We start from the raw sequence: 14,017 nt of genomic DNA, 5'->3' as shown, positions 1-14,017 counted from the left end.
CTTTAGAACAGCTGATATTCAACTTATGAATGATGCGAGTTTTACACGACGAACTGCTCCATTTCAATACTTAATTAATCGATGTAATTCGGTATGGCTAAAGCGTCGGTTCTATACTCAAACCGATAAAATTACAAGTTAAATGAAGAGATCCAGTTAGACTTTTTTGCCTACTGAGTTCTAATTTATGCGAAGCGTATTAGTTCAAGGTATTATTGAACTAATATAGTTACATATTTTTTCTGTGTACATTCCGTCAATTTAAATCACACAGAAAGACGCAGTATTTAAATGGTTAGAATCGTTTGCTAATTTATTTTTTTACTTACAATTCTAACATAATAGAAGAATTCTAGAGACCTAACGATTTTACAAACGGCCAGGTCTTAATGATAGTGTCCCCGAATTTTGCGAAATACGTTGCGAAGTGGAGCAAAAAACAGAGATAATTGGCATTCCTTGTCTGTTATTTTGTAACTGTAGTTTTAATCAACCACCAGGCCAGGTTTTACCTTCACTCTATACGCGGTATCGGCGGTAACAAGGCGTCCTTCGTTATCGACCGTGGGTCAAGACTACAATTCTCAAAAAGGCAAACCTCTTCTGGGGCATTCAGTTTTTAATGAGACTATCATCAATCGATATTGCTTCAAAAAGAATGAGAATCATTGCCCGGATTTTTTGGCCTCTTGTAAGAACTATGAGCGTTTGTAAATCACATTAACCAAGCGTGCAGAACCTCCAACGGTGCGCGCGCATGGACTCCCATCAAGCTCAGCTAGTCCAGTGGAAAAGAGCCTGGCTGGTAACCATGCTGCCGTAGGTTCGAATCTTTTTCTCAATTTTTTTTCTTATTGTAAACATGTCAAATAATAATTTCTAATGCTTCCCCGTCGAATAAATTATTTTGTTGAAAAATATTACTGGGAAATAAATATTATGCAGACAATTTTCGAATAATTTATTCGTATAATCGTAATTTTTTTTACATAATTCACATAAATTTAGGCAACTACATTCGGTAACTTGATAAATTTAAAATTTATAAAGACAAGTTAAGATTCGCCAGTTTTGTAATTTTGGAATAATAATCAATGTAGAAAATTGTACTATATCCGGAATAGTTATTAGGCAGCTTGGTAATCTTGGAATTTATAAATAAATTTGCAGAGGGCCTAATAAAAAAATTTGATAGTTTTGAAATTTATTGCAGGGTTACTTAATAAATTTATAATTTATAAATATATTCTCCAGTTTTTGTTAAATTTGGAATAACTATCTATCCGGGCAAGTTAAATTGTTTAGAGATATCTTTTCGATACGCCTATACCATCGAAATTACTCACATTATTAATTTTAGGCTGATCAATTCCCAGTGTTGTGACAAGGTCCAGAGATAAAGATTTTTCAACAATGTTTATTGAAGCACACCAAGCCGAAAGGCACTAATTTCATCTGCATTTCCTGATGTGTATTTCTTCTAGGATCGACCTGTGAAAAAAAAACAATGGTAATCTATTATTAAATTAATTCAGAAATAATGTGTAACTTATTAAACTGATTATAAAGTACTGGTTGTTAAATCGGCAGTAAGTAATTATTATTTAAATTATTACTGCCGACACTGTCAGTGATAAACATACAAAACCACAAGATATTTTTTTGGTAAAGAATAATCAATCATAAGTATAATAAACATGCCGGGGCGATCTGTCATTATTTCGAGGTTACATATCCTATAGATTTATAACATACCTTTTTTTGTCGCAAATAAGCGTTAAACACAATTCACTCTTCGCCAACTCGAAGCGCAGAATATTATTACTACTTTATAGTATTTGTCACTGAGCACCCATTTCATAATGTTATTGTCACAGAAAAAAATTACGTTTACATCTCAGTTCACATGTCTCACTTTATTATTACTTAAACACTTTTATTATTTTTAATTACCATATAACATAACCTATATTGTTTTGACAGTTGTATCCATTTGAAGTGTCGAACGCAAACGTGGAAGCTATGATAAACTTGATCCGAAGATGCAAGGACTTGACCGAGTGGCCGATCCGAATGCAACCTTAAAGGCGCGAAATATGAAAATACCTCTGTACAATGGCTTCTTTCCTGCTGTTGTGCAATTCGGGTAGCATCAAGTTCGCTATGTATGTAAGACCCAGCGTGTCCACCCTGTATATGCTCCTATACCAGCCTCCGAAGTAGCGCTCCCCGATATAGTTCTTACGACAATCAATCCCGCGCCGCAGGTAGGAAAAAGGTAGATAAAAAGCACTGCGGGGAGAGTGCACTGGTCACTCAAGCGTGAACAGACAAAAGCGTTTACCAGCGGGCGGAACTTAATCGGGTTTGTTTCCCACCACCACCAGCCCCAAAATCTGCACAGTATCGGGGTTTCACTACATTTACTATAAGATTTCTTGGTAATATTTCATTTAAATTCAAATTTCTTCTCAATAGTTCTAATTCGGTGGCGCTATTGTAGATATCCAACAGGTATATTGTTTTTTAGTGTTGATGTACTCATCCAGTTTTACCTGATCCGAACTGGATTTTATGATTATAGAAAGTACTAATGTTGTCATCCGTTTTGGTTTGATCTGATTTGGATCTTGCGCTTATTTGAAGTACTTCAGTACTTCTGCGGTCTGAGCTGATCGGATATGGTCGTTAATTATTGAAGTATTGGCGCTTTATTCCGGTTTGAGTAGATCTAGGAAGTTTCGAATATTTAATCAAAGAGTGATTGTTATTAAGATCATTTGAGCCCCTCTCGGGGCGGTTATTTTCCTAATGGATTGTTTTCCGTTTGGGTTGTACGGAAGCACCTTGTGTGTGGTGTTTAAGGCAAATGCGGGAGCTTTTAATTAAGCAAATAAGGAAATGATATTCCTTTACTATAAACGATGTAACTCATTGACAAACCTTCTCTTGTCTCGTCCTGGTTGTTTGGTCCATCTTGATTGGATGAATTACATTTCTTTTATAGTATGTGTGAAAAAAAGTTTGGATTAATTAACTGAAGAGGGCAACTATCGCCATGGTTGCGATGATAGTTCGGAAATGTCTAAGGCGATTATAAACCAATTATATTAATTTTTACTTAACACCATAAATTACAAGAATATTACTTTGTACAAATATAATAAGATATCATAATATTCATGCATTTAGTAAGAGGAGATTTGATATCTACTATCGGCAAAAATGGGAAAATAGTAAAAAATTTGGTACGCGAAATTTCGTAGACATCCTGACTGATTACTTCCATAAATATTTCAGACGAAAAAAACTAAATCAAATTTTTTATTACCAGTCATGGTATGGATTCATGGAGGTAGTTTCATGGATGGCAGTAGTAATATTTATCCTGGAAACTACCTTTTGGATAAGGATATCATTCTTGTAACTATAAATTATCGACTCCGTATCCTTGGCTTTTTGAGCACTGGTGATTCAGCAGCACCAGGAAACTTTGGAATAAAAGACCAGGTTCAGGCATTGAAATGGGTCCAATACAATATTCGAGCTTTTGGGGGAGATCCGAAACGAGTGACATTGTTTGGAGAAAGTGCCGGAGGCGCCAGTGTAGCTTTACATGCACTTTCGAAAGCAAGTAATGGTAAGTTCATATTTTCTAAAATAACCAATACAGGTTTCAAATAAGCATTTCTTAATTGATTTAATTTTCCTTTGGGTATGGAGCCCTACAAATATATGATAAACAGTTCTATTTTATTTCATTAATTTCATGACGGATTAGCAAAACTCATAAGTAAGAAATATACAATTTTAAAGTTTACAAACGTACTGCTATAGGTTTATTCCACCAATATATAATTCAAAGTGGCAGTCCGTTATGCCTCTGGGCGTACACAAAAAGGAGCAGAATGATTGAATACTCCAGAAAAATTTCGTCACTTGTTTCTTGTCCTCTGGACACTACCGACAATTTCGTTAATTGTCTTCGAAAAATGAGCGTAGAGAGTTTACTTAGAACGAATAGTATATTCGGAAAATTAGCAGAATTTGTACAAATCTGGTGGACCCCTACAGATGAACCTAAAGCTGTCGGTTCATTTTTAACTGATAGTCCAAAAAACTTGTTAAATCAAAATCAAATGAAGGATTTACCTCATATTACTGGAGAAGTAACAGACGAAGGCCTAGTAAATACAGCTAGTGAGTGTTTCTTCATTAAAACAACGCAAATCTATTTCAATTAAGTTTTTGCTCAAAAGTACAAGTACAATCTTATGGATTTCAGTCTTATATGCTGATACATCATTGTTTTCTTTCGTCCAATCGAACCTGGATCAAATAATTCCTTATATGGCTGGGGAAGTTTTCAATGCCAACAATGAAAAAGGATTCACAAAAGCTGTCAAAGAATTCTATTTTAATAATTTGATTGATTTTTCTAACAAGGATAAGGTATTATTATATATTATTATATTTATTATTATATAGTACTATTCTTCATTAATGTTATTTATATACAGTTTATTCGAAGTCTCACAAATTATATCAGCGATGCTACCTTCTTATATCCAGAAATAAGAATGCTGGAGAAAACTGCATCAAAATGGAAAAGTGCAATTTACTTTTATAGCTTTGGTTATCGAGGAGCAATCTCTATTTGGTCCTCAATAGACAAAAATCGAAATCTGGGAGTTTCTCACGGTGATGAAGTATTATATCTTTTCCCATTTCCACCCTCTGCCTTGGGAGTACCAAACCTTACTTTTTTAAAACAAGATATCTTTGTCAGTGAACTAATGGTGGACCTCTGGACATCCTTTGCTACAACCAGGTAAATTTTGGTCTTTGGATATTCATGCGTATTAAATAATATGTCTTTCGATTAGTTCACGAATCCTCTATCTCGAATATAAATCTGTTCTGTATATTATAATATTTGAAAAAATTTATTTAGTGTACCAACATCAAGACAGTTGACGACTGTTAACTGTTGGGTGCCATATAATTTTAAGGCACAAGATCCAATTTTTCTTCAGATTGGAAATATCCTCAATAATGCAGATCCAACAGTGTCTCAGTCGCATAATTATTACGCAAGCCGGATGAACTTCTGGAGAAAATGGCTTCCGAGTAAATTATAACTCTTTTAGAAATACGAAATGAGACATGGCTTCACAACTCCTTAAGTTTTTGTTAAATTATATTTGATTAGCTAAAATTTGTTTTAAGACGTACTCTGTTAAGGAAATAAACATACTAATAAAAGTAAGCTTTCGTTTTAATTTTTTGCTTATTCATTTGTAATACCCATTCTTTATTTACTTAGTTCTAAACGGGAGTTTTTATTTTTGGCAGAAAAAAATATAAAACTACTATTTTTTTGAAAAGCATCGAAAGGAATCAACTAAGGTACTAGATTCATAATTAAATTTTCTCCTGTACTTTATACCATTTTTATAAAAATTTTGTACCATATTTATACCATAATGTTTAAAACTGTTTCTTTTCCAACTATACATTTTTAAATTGTTTTTTGTATACGTTGATAGAAAAAAGTGGAAAAATATATGATGTATCTTTTCCTCTACAGACATTTTAGATATAAAGATAGAGATTTGCTTTGCTGCCAAATACGCGCACTGTATCTCTTAAATTTTAATTCTTTGATCACTTTTATACCCTTCTACCATTCCACTAGGGTCGACCTCTTTTAATTTGTATTTACCTTTATTCTTTCGAATTTCAGACTTTATATCCAAGATCAATGAAACGGGACTTCTCTTTTTATTCTATATTTATACTTCAGAAGATCTAAAAAAGGATTTACATGGATAAGAATATAGCTATTTAGAAAGATAAGAAGGATATGGGATTACTTGATTCTTGAAGGATAGAGGTTATAAAATTTTGAAGACGAGATAGAAAAGCATTTTCATGCTGGTTGAGTGCAGGATAGTAAGGGTTAAACGTAGATGAATGACCACCGGTTTTTGTTTAAAGTCACACAAAATGTTGAACATACAAAAATAAAGAAATCTTAAGATACTTTGCATCCGCAACTTTTAAATTTTATCGTGACACCAGAACATATGTAGGGAATTTATCAATTTCTGCGAATAAAAATTTTTTACGTAAATCTATCGAAAATTGATGAAGAGTTAAAGTATAAATATGCCGTTTTCTCAGTAATTTGTAACGAATCTAAGAGGAGGATAAATATGCCAAACAAACTGTCAACGAAATTAAATGATCAGTTAAAATACCGCTTTATGTGAGGCCAAAATACCCTTAAAAACAAGCCTTCATCAAAACAAACATGTGAAGCAGAGAAAGGATGTTTAGCGTTCTTGAAAATTATAATTATGAGTGAAAGGAAGAAATATCGTACTTAAAAGGCGGAAGATTTAATGTTTTTAATGATAAATTTAATTTTTCGTATTGGGCGTAAATTTTTATGTAGCGGGCACTAAATCCTATTTAGCGGGCGTAAATTTTCATGTCGCCCGGGCGGTTGAGAATGCACGTGCGAACGTCGCATGGGCTCAAAGCGGTCACGTTAGGCCTGTTTTACGTGCATGCAATGATGCATTTTCAAGGGAGGTTGGACAAAAAGTACATTTTGGTCCGACCCCCTTTGAAAACGCGCCACTACAGGCGGAATGTAGCCGCTTCCAGCCCAGTGGCTTTCGCACATGCGCACTTCACCGCCGGGCCAACATGAAACTTTACGTTCGCTACACAAAAAACTTTACGCCTGCTATACATTCACTACACCACACAAGTGGGACGCCTGGCACAAGTTATAAATTCATATGATATGAAATGAAGTGCTTTTTTCTTAAACCCTTTCATCATAAAATATTTACGAAAGGGGAAAAGGGAAAAGGAGAAAATAGTAGAGTGGAAAGAGGGAAAGGATTAGAGAAAAAAGGAGAGGGGGATGAGAAAAAGAGCAAAAGGCTGAATGGAACGGGGAAAATTTGAAAAGGGAAAGGTTAAAATAGGAAGGGGAAAGGGAAAGAAACAAAGAAAATAGGGAAAAGAAAAAGGGAAGGAGAAAATGAGAAACCGAGAAGGTTAAAAAGGGGAATGAAAACAAGGAAATGAAAAAAAAGGAAAAGAGCAGAACAAAAGAAGAAAGGGAAGAATATTTAAAAAAACAAGGGTGAAGGAAACGGGGAAATGTACAAAGGGAAAAGGCGAAAGGTGAACAAGAAAAAACGGTAAACAGGAATGGGGAAAATAGAAGGGGAAAAGCAAAAAGGGTGAAAATTGAAAGGGGAAAAGAAAAGGGGAAAGGAGGAAATAGGAAAAAGGTTGAAGGGAACAGAGAAAGGATGAAAAGGATAAAAGGCGAAGGGAAAAGTGAAACAGTAAAAGTGAGTGAATAAAAGGTAAGGGGGAGGAAAAATTTGAGAAACCGTAAAGGGTGAAAAGAGAAAGAAAAAAGTAAAAGGCAGAAATGGGAAAAAGTGAAAGGGGAAATGGGAAAAATAATTAAGGCAAAGGGAATTACGGTAAACATCTAGGAAAGGTAATAAAAAGTAGGAAAAAAATATGCCCGCCGCGCGGCACATTCTCATTTCGCGCTGTGCGCGCGGCGCTTTGCGTCAAGTTAGCCATAAATTGTAACTGAAATTTTTTCGATTTGTTTTCAAAGAAGGTTCTCAAAGCACCTACGGCTTTGACAATTACATTGTTATTATGAAACTCGCGCTTGGTGCTCAATATTTTTTGTTCAATTGTAAAACTTCATAAAGATAATTAGTAAACTTTGTTCAAATCCACTAAAAACAACGTTTTAAACTCACGGATCTCAAAAGAAATTGCGTATTTTTGAAAATAATTCAGCTTTTTGAACTTTTGTATAATTAAGAAATTCCACGATAATAGTTTCGAAATTCATATATTGTATATCTAGTAGAAATTTAAATTGATATTTTTTAACCTGTTGAACAATTTTTTTTCTTTTTTTATGAAAATGTTCAAAATTTTGAAAAGTATATAGCTTTTTGAATGTTTATAAAATTTAGAAATGTCTTGAGGATAATTTGCAAGTATTTTTTTCCGTGCCAGAAAATTTTACAAAAATTTATTAAACTAAAACCAAAATTTTATTCAAATTTTGAAAAAGCTCTAACTTTTGAATTTTTGTCTAATCAAACAATTTAACTGAGATAGTTTCGAAATATATTTAATATCTAGCCATAAATTTAAATGAAATTTTCTAATCCATCAGAAATGTTTTTTTTTTCTATTTTTCAGAACATTTTCAAAATTTGCAAAAGTATATAACTCTTTTATTTTTGATCAAAATTGAAAATTTTATTGGGATAACTTGCAACTCTTGTACCCATCTATCATAAGCTTTGACGAAAATTTCCAAAATTTGAATAAAATTTTGGTGTTAGTTTTATAAATTTTTGTAAAATTTTCTGGCTCGGAAGTAGAGAGCGCACACTATGGGAAATTTCGAGTGGGCGGTCCGCCATGACAGATATTATGGGAAATTTGGAGTGGGGTTCCGCCCTGATAGATATTATGGGAAATTTGGAGTGGGGGGTCCGCCATGACATGTATTATGGGATTTGGTGTAAGCGGTCAGACATGACATCTATTATGGGAAATTTGGAGCGGGGAGTCCGCCATAAAAGATATTATGGAGAATATGGTATGGGGGGTTCGCCATTACAGATATTATGGGAGCGTCTTACATCTAATCTAATGTTTTGAAGTAAGAAATTTTAATTATAAAAATTATTTATTTAAAAAATCCTCTGATGTACTTTATAAAAATAAATAGTTAAAGGACAGGTAAATTAATTAAAACATTATTTTCTTGATTACATATGTTTTTTATTGATATTTTCTAAAAAAAATTACATCTAGATTCTTAATTCTAGCGATGTAAATATAGGTACCTGGGAAACGTAGTAAAAGAATTCCATCTAAATTCTTAATTCTATTCTATAAATAAGAGTACACTTGCAAGGTGGTGAGAATAACTATTAAACATGAGAGAAGAGAAAAAACACCTATACAATATACATATATACATGATATTTACAAAAGGTACAAAGTAGCGAGTTTCGACGAACATGATTGTACACACGAGTTAAACCGATTTTTATTTCGTAGTGAACAAGCACATCTACCGCCTTGTTTAGATTCCGGAGCTCTAATACTTTTGAGTTTATACTTCTCTAAAAGTCTTTTGTGAAAATTGACTACAATGCGATCATTATCGAATAGATTGTCCGTAAAAATATCAATAAAATGACGCAAAGTACCATCATTACATATATGATGAAGAAAAATGACACACAACTGACCACATACATCTGAAGAGGTACTCTGTAGTTGTTTGGTGTTCCATCTGTAGAGGCTGGAGTTTCTACATAGACGATGAAGATGTTGAAGAATAAGAGGCAGTATCCCGTAACTGTCAAAGTAGGTTCCTGTTCCGCTTCCGTCGATATGGATTCCGATCCAGTGGGAACCAGGTTGAGTGTGGTCAACAGTCTTAACCACAATACCAGCCGGTCTTGTCCAGGTTTTGGGAATTTAATCTGTCGGGTATACACCAATCGTGGGTACTTGTAAAATCTGAATTACCTGCAATATCTTTAGACTGTTCATGTTTTATGTTAACAATCTCGTAAGGACAAGGCTTAGAATCAGTTGTCTTATCTAAAGATTCAGTTTTGACGTCAGCACCATCTGGAACTGAATTCCTAGCAATTATTGTTTTCCCGTACATAGACTTTCTGTTTGACAGTTTACAAAGAATTTCTTCTTCTCGTTGTTTTCCAAGCCAATGACGCAGTTTCATAGCATTGTTGAGAGCACATCTGAACATTTCTTCCGTTCTAACTCCATGGAGAAAGCATAAATCTCTCTTGTCGTGGAATCTTTTGAAGGCTGGGCAGTTTACTTCTTCCAAATTTATGATTTGTCTGCTGGTGATTATCTGTAAAACCAAAGCTTTTTCCCGATCACGTGTGCAAATCTGTGATGCAGTGTTGGCAACTCCTCGAAGGTTTGAATATAAAAACTTCAGTGGGATATCTCCATCGAACCAGTCAATTCCATGATAGTGACAGGTTATCCAGTTATTTTGTGATTTTGAACATGCAGGAAATTCAGAGAATAGATATGGCGGTCCAACAATCCAATGGGCTATGTATTTATGATCCACAGAAACAACCGCCACTTCCTTTGGTATAAACTGGTCATCTATATCTCGAAAGCCTTGTATGTCGATTATATTGCCCATTGTTCTGTTAAACAGGTTTATGCAGGTCTGTGCAGGTTTTAACCGCTGTAATATACTATAACTTGCCCGGGCGCTTCAATTTCCAAGACATTGTCGTATTCTGCGTAGACTATACAATTAATAGTTTGTTGTAGTGTCTCTTTTACACGAAGCTCAATACAAAGGCTGCCATTCTTAACGAGATTCAAGTGTGATTGACAATTTGCAGAAAAATTAGAAGTAAGATCAAATGCAAAGAAGCAGTATCCATTTGCGTAATCAAAACGATCAATATTATTTCCATCGTTCATAAAATGAATCCCCGTTCCGGAAAACAGAGTATGATAAGCATCAATATATAGCTTTCCTTTCGAGAAATCTGGTTGCAAAGGCTTTGACGGGATTTGCATGCCATCCACCCAGAGAGAGAAATGATTGATATTAAAGTGTCTAAAGTTAAAGGAGTTTTTAGTACGATGACCGTTGAATGAGTAATTTTCGACAAATCCAATGATAACTCTTTTCGGTAGTTGCCCGAGTATAACATTGTCGAGAGTTTTACTTTTAACACCAGAATAAATTGTGACTGTTTTAACCTCTACTCTGGTAGGTGGGTATTTGGCCGTACCTTGAGAAAGAGCTTTTGCGTGTGCAAGTAGAATTCCAGGGCTGATTTTTGCACGCCGAATAAGAAGAGATGCTTCTTCAATATGGAGATAAGCCCGATTAGTAGGATCCATAAGACAAAAAGCATCCTTAGAACGCACCAGTCGAACTCTAAGTTCAACACCATTCAAGAGAAATTTATCCTGATTAAAAAAAGCACTGCAAATGACCAATCAGATCAATTTTTCCTCCTTCATCCAGTTCAAGTCGTCAATCGACGAAACCCTGGTTCTGCGTTGTGCTGTCATCCATTTTACCTGCTGTATCGTCAAACCATAATGCTGATGTGAGATGACTTTTTGTCGCTGCTGGCCCATAGTTGAGCAGAGATTCAATATACGCTCTTTATGCATTTGCATTATTTGGTGGCGAGACAGGCTTCTGATTAAAGTATACATCCAACTGGTTAAGCATGGAATGTAGTAAATTTTTGACACGACCAACGGATTCTACACTCTAAGTATTTTCTGTAGTTTTTTTAGGAGTGATTAATTTGACTCTTACACTTAGAAGTGTATGTGCAAGATCAATGTACTCATCCCCCTGACCTGGAACTACAAACTCGATGGGCGAGTCATCTGTGAGAGATGAAACTGGCTTATAAAGCACCCATTGAGAGCCTTCTATGGACGTTTGTGTTGGAGATAGTGAAAAGAGATCTGATTGCGATTTCATGAACTCGCACGAGTGTGAGTGTAAAAATGACATTTTTACTTGTTTCCAAAAATATCATTTACCGATGCTTTTGTACTTTTTGGTCGTGCTCTTCTTTTACATTTTTAACTTTTCTCTCTCTTGACTACTGTTTTCTTCTTTATCTTCTTCCTGATTTTTCCACTCTTTTTATTTCTTCTACGAGGTTTTCCCGCGACGTTTAACACTCTGCAAACGCCGAACAACTAAAGATTATTCCTTTTCCCACTCAATTTATATCTTGATACTTTCATCACGCTTTCCACTTTTTCCATGGCTCGTCTCTTCAATTCCTTTCCAGCTTTATTGAGTCGTGTTTCCACAGCCTTTTTCAATGGTATGTTACGTTCCACATCATCAAGAACATTCATTCCATGCCGCAGTGCTTCTTTTCTAACTACTCTTGCCCCACGTGTAAGAAATGGTAAAGCTCGTCGAAACAGGCCACCAAAAAACTACCTATACCATGTCCTCTCTGATACGAAGAGCCAATGTAAATTCTGGAAATACCTCCACCTCCGACTTGAGATGTATAGTATTCTGTGTAATGGCTTATGTTTACGCAATCCGTTTGAATTGTAGTGTCACGGTTGACGTGCCAAGCTCAAATGGTACAGCAATTCCTAAATGGTCCCTTATATCTATTTCGATTGTACGGAAAAAAGTATTAAGAATAGGAATATGATGAGGTGTTGAAAAATTTGTCACCTGTATTGAACCAAAAATATAATTTTTCGTATCCACCGGTACGGCTCGTAAGAGTGGTGTTTTTACATTTTCAGTGATACGTGGTTCGCATAGATCACAATACCATATACAACAAGTTTATTTGGTAGACCATTTGATAAACTTGGTGGATGGTCTGCCATGTATGCATCGATAGGTAAAAGTGTATAAGGTGTAAAACCTAGAATTTGAGATATCTTCTCACTGATTAGAAGAAAGTGACGACCAGTAATCTTACAATCCTCTTCACATATCTCTTGTTTAACAACTACATGCTTATTTATTTCAGGGGTATTATTTATAGCACATATAAGGTCATCCATTTGTGAATAAACTCCCGGTGGAAAGAATGATGTAATAAGGCGTTTCCACTTTCCTTTAAACAGCTCTAGTTTAAAACCTTCATCAGCTGAAATGGTATTATTATCGCGTGGTTTGTCAGAATTTTCGAATATAGCTAAATCGACACTACTAGATTCGTTTACTGGAACACTTTCAATTGTAGATTTTTCAATGATACCTATTTTCTCTACAATTGATTTTGGTACAATTGAGATACGATTTTCCATACTGGATTCACCTCTCACATGTAGAAATGATCGTGGAAACTGTATCTCTGTGAGTCCCACCACCTAACGACCATGAAGTCGAATTTCATGTGGTAGTTAAGTGATAAAGTGGGTGATTGTATTTTGTGAAAAATACTTTATACTACTATCACGTGGTGAAATGAGATAAAACTGGTCTTCGTCATTCATTGTAGAGCGCTTAGCTCTGTAGCTTGTATCCACGAGTTGAATTTGGCGGGGTACCCAACCCACTTTACAAGAAGCTTTTCCTTAGCCCCGCGACCCTTTGTTTGAATCACCTTTTCAACAATGAATTCGTCGTTTTCTACGTCCTTATTTTTAACATTAGCCAATTCTTGCTAATAGAAAATTCCATCAATATCCTCTCCAGCTAAATCTTTCAATTCGTATAAGATAGGTGCATGTGTTCTCCAGGTGATAACCTTTTTAATAACAAACAGCTCCTCTGTCCAGCCAACTTCATATCCTTTTGCAAAGATGTCTCTAGCAAGACTGATGCGTACAACATCATCCACACTATATTTAGGTACTTTTTTACGGCCGGCTTCTCTTACGAATCGTCGTTGTATTTTTGAACAAGCTATATCAGCATTGTGGAGATTTACTGTAGATGGAGCCATGTGTATGCTTGAATGACGAGCATTATTGTATGCATGTACTATTGGCTGGAGAACATCAATGCATCGATGAGTATTACGGTGTGTAATGTACCGCTACATACGCTCCTTGAGAGTACGGTTGAAACGTTCAACAATGGCGGCCTTTACACTAGGATCCCGTGTAAAACGAAATTGTATTGCAACATCTGACAAGAATTTTTGAAAAACTTTACAAATAAATTCCTTTCCTTTATCACTCTGTAGGTAGACTGGTATTCTACCACCGGTTCTATGCAGAATTTGTACAAATGCTTCTTTAACCTCAGATGCAGTTTTACTTTGAAGTGGTTCAACCCAGACAAACTTGCTCAAAACATCAATGACTACCAGTACAGTCTGTCAAGTTAAAGCGTGGGTGGCTTTACTCGCAGTCGGTAAGGTGTATCGACATGATTTTGGTGTCAAAATATTAAGAAGAGCTCCCTCTT

The 14,017-nt window shown here is 35.2% G+C and overlaps 1 protein-coding gene across 1 annotated transcript in view; it reads left to right on the top strand.

Annotated features, from left to right (window-relative positions):
• Positions 1-14,017, top strand: part of LOC117180505 — a 163,119-nt gene that overhangs the window by 17,067 nt on the left and 132,035 nt on the right. The window contains exons 3-7 of the mRNA XM_033373001.1: positions 3,301-3,640; positions 3,838-4,200; positions 4,286-4,452; positions 4,521-4,831; positions 4,955-5,138. Coding sequence (XP_033228892.1) covers positions 3,301-3,640; positions 3,838-4,200; positions 4,286-4,452; positions 4,521-4,831; positions 4,955-5,138 — 1,365 coding nt within the window. The remainder of the gene's footprint in view (positions 1-3,300; positions 3,641-3,837; positions 4,201-4,285; positions 4,453-4,520; positions 4,832-4,954; positions 5,139-14,017) is intronic.

Source organism: Belonocnema kinseyi, chromosome 9 (genome assembly GCF_010883055.1).
Source record: "Belonocnema kinseyi isolate 2016_QV_RU_SX_M_011 chromosome 9, B_treatae_v1, whole genome shotgun sequence".
Classification (NCBI taxonomy): Eukaryota; Metazoa; Arthropoda; class Insecta; order Hymenoptera; family Cynipidae; genus Belonocnema; species Belonocnema kinseyi.
Note: the sequence above shows the minus strand (reverse complement) of the source record. Positions and strands in the feature narration are given on the sequence as shown.